Source organism: Culex quinquefasciatus, chromosome 2 (assembly GCF_015732765.1).
Source record: "Culex quinquefasciatus strain JHB chromosome 2, VPISU_Cqui_1.0_pri_paternal, whole genome shotgun sequence".
NCBI classification, from domain to species: domain Eukaryota; kingdom Metazoa; phylum Arthropoda; class Insecta; order Diptera; family Culicidae; genus Culex; species Culex quinquefasciatus.
Window position 1 is genome coordinate 168,464,579 of NC_051862.1, and position 9,216 is coordinate 168,473,794.

At 37.3% G+C, this 9,216-nt stretch overlaps 1 protein-coding gene across 1 annotated transcript; it reads right to left on the reverse strand.

Moving 5' to 3' along the window:
* Positions 1 to 540: 540 nt before the first annotated feature.
* On the reverse strand, positions 541 to 5,901 carry LOC6036359 (eukaryotic translation initiation factor 4E-binding protein 3-like). Its single transcript, XM_001846366.2, is given in 3 exon segments — positions 541 to 1,480; positions 1,483 to 1,539; positions 5,395 to 5,901. Coding segments are annotated over 3 exon segments (348 nt in total). The 5' UTR covers positions 5,531 to 5,901; the 3' UTR covers positions 541 to 1,325.
* Positions 5,902 to 9,216: the final 3,315 nt, after the last annotated feature.

Here is a 9,216-nt window from a genome sequence, read left to right on the forward strand (position 1 = left end):
TGATCACGAATCAAATTTTCGACATCTCGTGACGGTGGGCCGATACGGCCCCTTATTTTTAAAACGTTGCCGAGCCAATTTTGGAAGGTGACGTTTTCGTTAGCCTTACACTGCCCCTGATCGCATAAATGTCCCATATGCATTTTCATCGATTTCGAGTTTTTGAAGCAGTTTGGTTCAAAATCGTGTGCTCTTTCAAAAGAGCCTATAACATCCAGTACTTTGTTCTAGAAATCAGGAGGAAATCCAGTTTTTTCGCGAAAACTTAACACATAGCCTTATGTATGAGACAAACTTCAAATGCGTTTTTCTCAGCTTGCTGTTTTTGCATATGGAACATTTATGTGAACATGGGCAGTACAGCAGTTGATTACATGTTCGTTTTCAATGGCCAAGCCTACTGTTTTCAGTTTACCGAAAAGATGATTCGTTTAGTTGGGATTTTTTTTAAAATAAAGTCAATAAACCACTAAGTCTTGTTTTGTCTCTGAGTAAACATCAATCTAGTAAATGGACTGTTCGGAATTAAACGATCTCGAATTTTAACTTTGGTTTTGATTTTTTTTTTATTATTGGAAGTAGCATTAACATTAAAATATCATTGCATCGTGCTTTTACAAACTGACTGAATTACATTACAAACACTGGAGGGCTTACCGCTCCGTTTATCATCTCTATCCAACGCTGCTAGTTAGGGTGGTGTCCAAAAACGGTGTAGTTCAATACAGGCGAAAATATTCCCTATGGGGTTACAAACTTTTTTTTAGAAAAGAAAATTTAATCTTTACGAGAAAAAGTGTCACTACACCAAACATTGCTCTTCTTTTCACGCCTACAATCTAGGTAGAGTTGTATTTTTTTCTTGATACTTAATCGGTTAGGTGTCCTCACAGAACACATCATTGATTTGCTCTTGAACAAAAAAATGAAAAAAAAGCTAATATTAAAGGTAGACGCCGTTCGGGGCATCCCATTGTTATCACAAGAAAACAAGATTTTCGACTTTTCTGATGTTCTGGTTGAAGGAAGGTTGACATAATTTTACAGTAAAATGTTGGTGACTTATTGGAAAATGAACTCAAATTTGATTAACGCAGTCTTCGCACTGGATGTTCCCTTTTTGCTTCCCAAGGGGGTGGTCAGATTTGCAGTTGTTGTTGTGTGTGGTTGTTGCAAAGCAGCTTCTTTTTTAAATTTACATAACTTACAAACGATACAGTAGGATAAACTTATAAAGTTTATATCTTTCGCGAACGATAACCTTAGCATTTAAAACACGAAATTAATTCAACGAAAAAATAAAAATAAAGAAGGGCCCGCCCCTTCTACAGGTCCATGTCGAACTGTTCCTGGTGCTCGTCGAACTTGGGCTGCGCGTTCGGTTGCTTCTTAGCCTGCGGAACATGCTGCTGCTGGCGGTTTGCGGTCGGGCTGTTCCGCAGGATGTTGTGAGGTAGATTGTTCAGGTTGGTCGGCGGCGCGCGAGCGGCGAGTTCTTCAGATTCATCAGGAAGGCCCGTTCGTAGACGATGCGGGTGCCTGGGGATTAATAGAGAAAAAAGTTCGGATTAGATTAGGCGGTTTTGTTCCATCGTTTGAAATATGGCACGATAAGGCGAGTGTGATAAGAGTTATCAATTTTGAAATTGGACTCTAAGGAGGTCAACGTTGGATTAGAGTTTTGCAGTTCCGTATTTTATTAGTTTTTTTTATTTGTAATAAATAAGCAGAAAGATTTTTTGTAATTTTGAGTTAAATTTAAATAATCGAGATTAGAAACATAACTTCAAAAAACATAAGCTTCGCTACAAGCGCCACAATTACTCTGGCGGCAGATCATTGAACTAAACACGTGCAGTGAAAGTATGACGCGTCTTATTTACATAATTCACATAAAATGACGTAGATTTTTGACCTTGCGTCAGCATCAATTTGTTACAAAAATTGCAAAGAAGCAATCACAATCAGCAAAGGCAGAATAATTTCTTTTTTGGCAACAAAATGACCGATAAGAATGGGACGAGTGCAGACTTTATCACGTTGTTTCAAAATCATCGAGTGGGATTCAAAATTATTTCAAATTTGCACGAAAATGTCATGTTCCTAGACAAGCAGATATTCTCAAAATAAATATTTGTAAATTGACAATTTTCTGATTGTTGATCTGAAATGGTACTCCTTTCTACTGCCAGATGGCCGCGACGACAGCCAGTCTGATTGACGTCCCGATGCTGGCAGACCAAGTCTGGTCGGTTTAATTTTATAACACTTTACATCATCGTCAACACATTGTACGGATACGTAATTTATTTACGTGAATTAAACTGCACCGGATGTGCCGTATGGATGGCGCAGCCGCAAAATGAAAACAAACTCTTTTTTTTTGTTGATCTCGTTTTGGTTTTATTTTTGGCCACAACGCGCAAGGGTTGCCGTTCTTTGAAACGAAATTTGACCCGCCTGAACCGGCGAACACTTTCACTGAAGCAGTACAAGTCATTGAGGAACAGATGTTAGGAATAATTAAATTCTATGTAATTCTAAGGTAGCGATTTGACAGCTTACGTTTCTCAAAACGGCCGCATGGCGGCGCTCATGTTCCATAAATTGTAAACCAAAACAACGTTTTTCGTCCACAAATCTATGGTCCTGTCCACTTTGAAGTCCGACAAGTGTATTGCTTTACTTTGTTCGTTGTTTTCTCGTCAGGGAAAGGACTATTTTTAAAATCAACGTGTATTGTCGTTGAAGCGACGTTTCACCTATATTTTTCGAACACGGGTTGGTGGTCAGCAAAAGTCGTCCACCAGTCTGAAGAATACCTTTTGTTGCGTAACTCAAGCGTGTGGTGTCCTCTAAACCGCACCACATGCTGACATAACCTCGAACTCGAACACGCCATTTTTTCTTTTTCTTTTTGTGGGATCAAACTCACCCAATGAAATGTGCGTTGTCAAAGGTTTCGGTCGCCAAATTTGCCAAGATAAGATAAGTGCGTTTGTCCTTGGCTAGTTCAAATAAATAATTTGCCATTAAAATTTGCACCGGCTTTTCACTCGCAGGTCGGTCGGCCATTGACTGGGAGTGTGTGAATAAAAATGCAGAATAAATAAAAACGGATGTCTTATTCGAGCTCGAAGTCGGTGTATTTGTACCTTGAGCTGTTTGTTCTGCAATGAATATGGTAATAGTTTGACTTGGCATAGTTGGACATGTTGTTGACGCTATCGGTGTTTGGACAGGATGTGATTTTGAATAGTTTCGATTTTCCGATGAATTTTGAAAGACCTCTAATCTAATCACAAGGTAACATTTTCAATGCTACTGTCTCCATATTGGCCATATTGAATATCCAATTCTAACAATTTATTCTTATTTTGCGAAAAATATGTCAAATTTACATATTCCTCTAGAAAATTGAATAATATATCTTTATTTAAAATAGCTTCTGACAATTCCTTTTAAATCCACGTTTTGACAGCTGTCAGTGTTCTAGACAGTCCAGACTCGAATTTCACTTCGGATAATCGAAACTTCGGATAATCGAATTACAAAAAAATATTTTTTTTTCGTTGTCTTATTTTTGTTTGTCGAGCTTAGGTATGACCCCTAAACTACGCTAAAATGATTTAGAATTTTTAAATCCAAGATGGCGGCCAAAATGGCGGTGGTGCAGTTTTGAAAAAAATGCATTTTATTTTTTAAATTTGACTTAAATGGGGTCGTAGAACTCAAAATTTATGTTAAAAACAATCAAATTAAAAAATAAGAAAACGATTTTTTTAATCGTGATTTGATTATCCGAAGTCTCATACAAACTTTCGGATAATCGAACTTCGGATAATCGAAACTTCGGATAATCGAGGCTTCGGATAATCAAGTCTGGACTGTATTTTGGCTCTAGTTTGATAAGACCTTAAACTTACTTAATCTCATAAACAATGTTTATTAAGCTCTACTTTTTCAGTGACAGCAATTTAAGTAGTAAACAAAAACAGTGGTGCCCTGTTGATATCTTAAAAGTAAACAAGCATATCAACGTCGTGTAGAACAACGCCTTCCAAGTTACATAAGTCTTATCAGAGCCTGTTGATAACAACAAACTACTCATGGTCAATCACTTCATTTGCTGCAGCCTTGTCACCGATATTAGGGTGTGAACGATGTAAACTTATCTGGTATCACAGTGTAAATAAACCGAGTTTAATGTAAACAAAATCGATTTCAAAACTGACAAACTGTCATTTAAAATCGGAAATAATAAAAAAAAGCATTTAGAGGTGCATGGTATGTATCATATACGCTTCTCTTATCTAGATGTCAAATTCTGAAATGCCAAAAATTATTGAACAGAAATCATTGTCAAACTACTTTCCCTATAAGTTTTGTTTGCTTGTGAAAATGAAGCTATTAATATTAGGGAACGTGTAATTTGACTAAAACTAGGGCTTTGTATTAGTATTTCGAACGAAAATTCAGCATTCAATAAAGTAAACAAATGGGATTGAATTTTATATAAATGATGCCATGTAGATATCAAACTACCAGGTGCTGATATAATGCAAGTTTACTCTGCGACTCAGTTCTAGTATTTACATTTTTCTGACGTTTTTTCAGCTGTTTAGTAACACAAAACAAGCAAACAAAGCAAAACATTCACGTTGGCATTTTTATAGCACGCCATCAAAACCATAAACCCAAAGGACGATCCCGTTCGAACCCGATGATCAGTCGGATCAATCCAGTTTCACAACAGGCCCGTCATCTTTTCTTTCCGAGCGATCAACAAAGAGAGTCAATATAATATTCAAAACCGTCCACTTTCCTGTGAGCGCCCCCGAGAAAGAAGAAAAAAAATGCTAATAAACCGGTTCGCGGGACGAGTTCGCAACTTCCATAAAAGCTAGACTCTATATGGACGCGACACTCCGCGAATTGTGCTCAGTCAACCGCTTCGATCTACTGATTGCTTCGCCACTTATCGCCCAGAGTGATTCGCCGCGGGTCTTTGTCCGCTGTTCTAGCCCGGCAAATTTCTTCTGCTTCTGTTCTGTTGCCTTTACAGCTTGCCAAAAATAACTTTCCGCAAGTTGAAATTTGAGTTTCGGTGCTCTAGCACGTGGTCCCGACTTCATAATTGGCACGAAAATGCGGAAATTGGTCACGCCGCTTGCTGTTTTATGCATAGAATTAAATTTTATAGCACGCACCGTCATGCCATAAAAAGGGCTTGGCGCCATGCGGCACATGCGTTCGCGGCCTACTGCGTCGTAACTTTCAGCACCTCGCCGGAAGGACAAATTTGGATGCCATCTTCCTCTTCTTCTTCACGCCCTTGAGTTTTTATGAGTTTTTTTTTGCGAGCTCTGCTCTGTATTTGTGCGATTAAATTACCTCCTGGAGTGGTCGAGTAGAGGGTTCCTCCGGGGGTGGACGAGTACAGATCTGGCAGGTCGGAGGCGTCATGGATGAGGACCTTCCGGGACGGAATGGTCATCGCGGCTTGGCGTGCAATCGGTGATGCTGACATTTTGTGATATTTACTTAGTTTTTTTTTCCACTTTGGTAACTTAGTAACGTTCTTCTGTCAGGTACTTCTTCGCAAAAACGGAAGATTTTTGTACTAATTATACTGTTGCGGCGATTGCTCACGACTAAAGAATACACACTTTCACTAAATGGTGGAACCAGAACCAGGCGCGTTTCACTCTTGATTAGCTTTTCCCTTATCGGCAGTGTAGAAACTTTCTTCCGGAACACGAGGCTGCTCGGGGCTGGGAGTTCGGAAGAACACGCTCGCTAAGCTGTCGTAACGGTCTGAAATGCTGGCACTGACTAAAGTTCCGACGTGGTTCGAGCCGCAATTTAAAGCCGCACGAAAACAACAACAAACAGCGCCACAAAAACATACGACCCAAGCCGCGAGAGCTGAGCCTGTGTTGGAGGAGTCGCACACAGGTCTAGCAGAGGCAGGGCTGAACTCAGTAGGCGCCGCTGCTGTTTTATAGCGGCGACGCCATTATGGCGATACGTCAAATCGTTATCTAACCGTGGCAGGCTGGAGGGAAAGTGCCGATTTGCACCGGTTGGACGGGAGGCGTGTCCTTGAGGAACCGGCTCCGACGGTGTAGCCGGCCTAGCCGGCAAGTCACACCTCCGATTTCTAGCATCAATTAATTATGGCACGACTAGGCATTGTTGGTGTTAGTGCTAACACTTCGCAGCATCAATTTAGACCAATTTGCCAAAACGTTTCACGTGGTTCAGCAATTGGTTCATGGTTCCGTATAGCATCCCTGGGTGCAGTTCTGGAACTTCGGTGCAGAGAGCGAGGATAAAGAAGAGAAAAAAGGCGAGTAAGGTTAGGAGAAGGAGAGAAGCGTTTGTTTTCAGCAGCAGAGGGTTTTGCTACGACGCAGTTTCTTGAAAACACACCAGCAGAAGGCAGCGTGCGAGAATCCGCACAATATGTAAACACAGCAGAGGCCGGTCGAAAACGTCGGCGGAGTGAGTGTTAGTGTTTGGGTTTGGGTTTTAGGAATGGGGTTTGGGGAGGTGGGTTTGGAGAGAAATGAAGAGAGAGACGGTGCCGGCGAAAAGTGGTAGAATGGGGCGGTTGTGTGTGGACTGTGGGGGAAAGAAATGGATTTTGGGGGTTTGGAGTGAGTTTGATCTGTGCGTGTGAGTAGTTTTGGGTATAGAAGGTGTAGAAGTAAAAGCAGACACGTACTCAGAGCTTACAGAAGGAATTTTGGGGGTTGTTATTGAAGCATAGGGGAAAAGAACGTTACACGTTTGGTAAAAGATGTTTTTTTATAAACAAATTTTCAGACCTGCTATGCTTTATGCTGTGCCGATCTGGACAAGCTCATCAATTAGCCGAAGTTGACCATATTACAAGAAAACATAAATTAGTGTCATTTCACCACTTCGAATCGAAAATTCGAATTTTTCAGATCATGCTCAAATTTGGCGGAGCTGTTTATAATATCAAAACGTTTAAGAATCTTGAATTTCAGCAAATTTGGACCACCCCTTCTTTTTTGGCACCGCTGCAAAGTTTTGCGACTTTCGCCACTATTCCAAAAAACCTCTCTTTTTTTAAAAAAAAGTGGCTATCATTTAAACAAAAAAATAAAATAAAGAGCAAAACTCAACTGCTTTTTTAAAGAAAATTGAATGGCGTCATCGGATTTTCGATTAAAATGCATCAAAGATTTTGCGCAATTAAAAACATTACATACTATATTCTCAATGTTAAGACATGAATGCCACAAAAGTGGTAAAATGTCTATAATAATAAAAAATCTCAATATACATGAAATTTAATTTAAAAAGCAATTAAAAAAAATCTTTTGTTCTTGATTCGAATATCCGTTTATTTTATTATTTGGATAGTCAATATGACGAGTAATCGATTTTGGACTGTGCCAAAATATTTCATTATATTATTTTAAATTTGTGAAAAAATCCAGAAAATTTACTATTCGTTAGGATATGTAAAACAAATATGAAAAAATACCGAAATATTGTTGTTATTTCTTTTTTCATAATATACATGACGAGATCCAGTCTGCAACTCACTAAGATCATTGTCTCCATGTGAATGCGATTGAGGAAAATAAAATTCTTAATCAATTTATGTTTATATTTATTATACAAATAATACAATATACTTGTACAGCAATTCCATTTGAAAAGAGCATAAACCGAAAAAAAGTTCTAGGATCGGGCTCAAAATTTTTCTGGGAGTTCCTAGCCTCAGTGTTTGGAGTTAGGAGCAAGTGCTTAACCTGTCAAACATACGAGAATTTCCCTTACTAATCACAAAAAAAAACATTGAAATTGACAACTTTATCCGAGAAACAACATTTTAGAACATTTAACAAATTATTGAAAAAATCTTTTTTGCAATTCCGTCGTAAGACTACTTACTTTTCCTGTCATTCTAGAACGACGAAAAAGCCTACTTTTCTGTACCAAAAATAACAGAATCGAATAGTAACTTTTTCCAAAACAAATGCTGAAAAGTTCTACTTTTCAGCACTGAAATGGATGTTAGGAAAAGTTATACTTTTCAATATTTTTTTATTCAAACGATTCATTGACTCAATGTGATTATCATTGGTGTATACAAATAATAAACATAATGTTAATGAATTATTCTGTTTCAAATAAGAACTATTTTCGACTATTTAAGGTAAAAAAATGTATTAAATTATATAATTTATGAACTATAAAAAAGTATATACTTTAAATATAAATTAAAGAAAGTTATGTAAAAACTGAACAGAATGAAAAGATAAATAAATAAATGTATACAATTATTTAAAACAAACATAAAAACTATAAAGAAGGAATAAGTTACAAAGCATACATTTAAAATGGTGGTAACTTTGTATGCATATAAATCCTTCACTGTAAAAAAGAAAATGTGTCAAATCTAGCAGAAAGTGTGAAAACAAGCACAAAATAATTACAGGAAAAATATGATGAATTCTTAATACGGAATAATAGAAGTTGATTGAAAAGTATGCCCAAAAATATTGAAAAAAATCTAAGCGAAAAAATGCATAAAAATATTATAAATCTAATATGAAAATAAAAAACTAACAGCAAACAGCTGTTCGTAAAACAAAGTTGTGAATAATATGCATAACTGGACATGATCTGTTACATGGATTAATCCAGCGGAAGATAAAAAACCATTCCATTATTTTGCTTTGCAGCTGTATTTGTTTGGATGCCTTTTAATAATAGTTTTTACTTTGTATTTATTATGGCTCTCTTTTTATCTTGCTTTCACATTTTCATCAGACTTCCTTCTCTCGAATTCAAAACTAAGCTTGAGTGTTGAAAATTAATAATTATTTAATAATTATTAATCTGATATCTTCATTCTCAGTCTTTTTTATAGAAATTTATTTTTATTTGGTGTTGTAGTTATGCATGAAAACGTTTGTGTTTTAAACTGAAAAAATACTTAACTAGAAGTTGACATGCCAAATGTTTATACAGCCACGAAAAGCCGGCTATTATTACATATTTACATATAGCGCGACCCACGACAACTACGACCGCTGAAGATATGTATTGAATGAGACATAGGTTTAGTTTAAAACAACAAAAATATAAATACATGCATTCGTCAAAGTAGTGGTGTGTCACTGTACGAAAGTGGTCGTGTGATTAGTGAGTTTTACTCTTTGTGCTAGA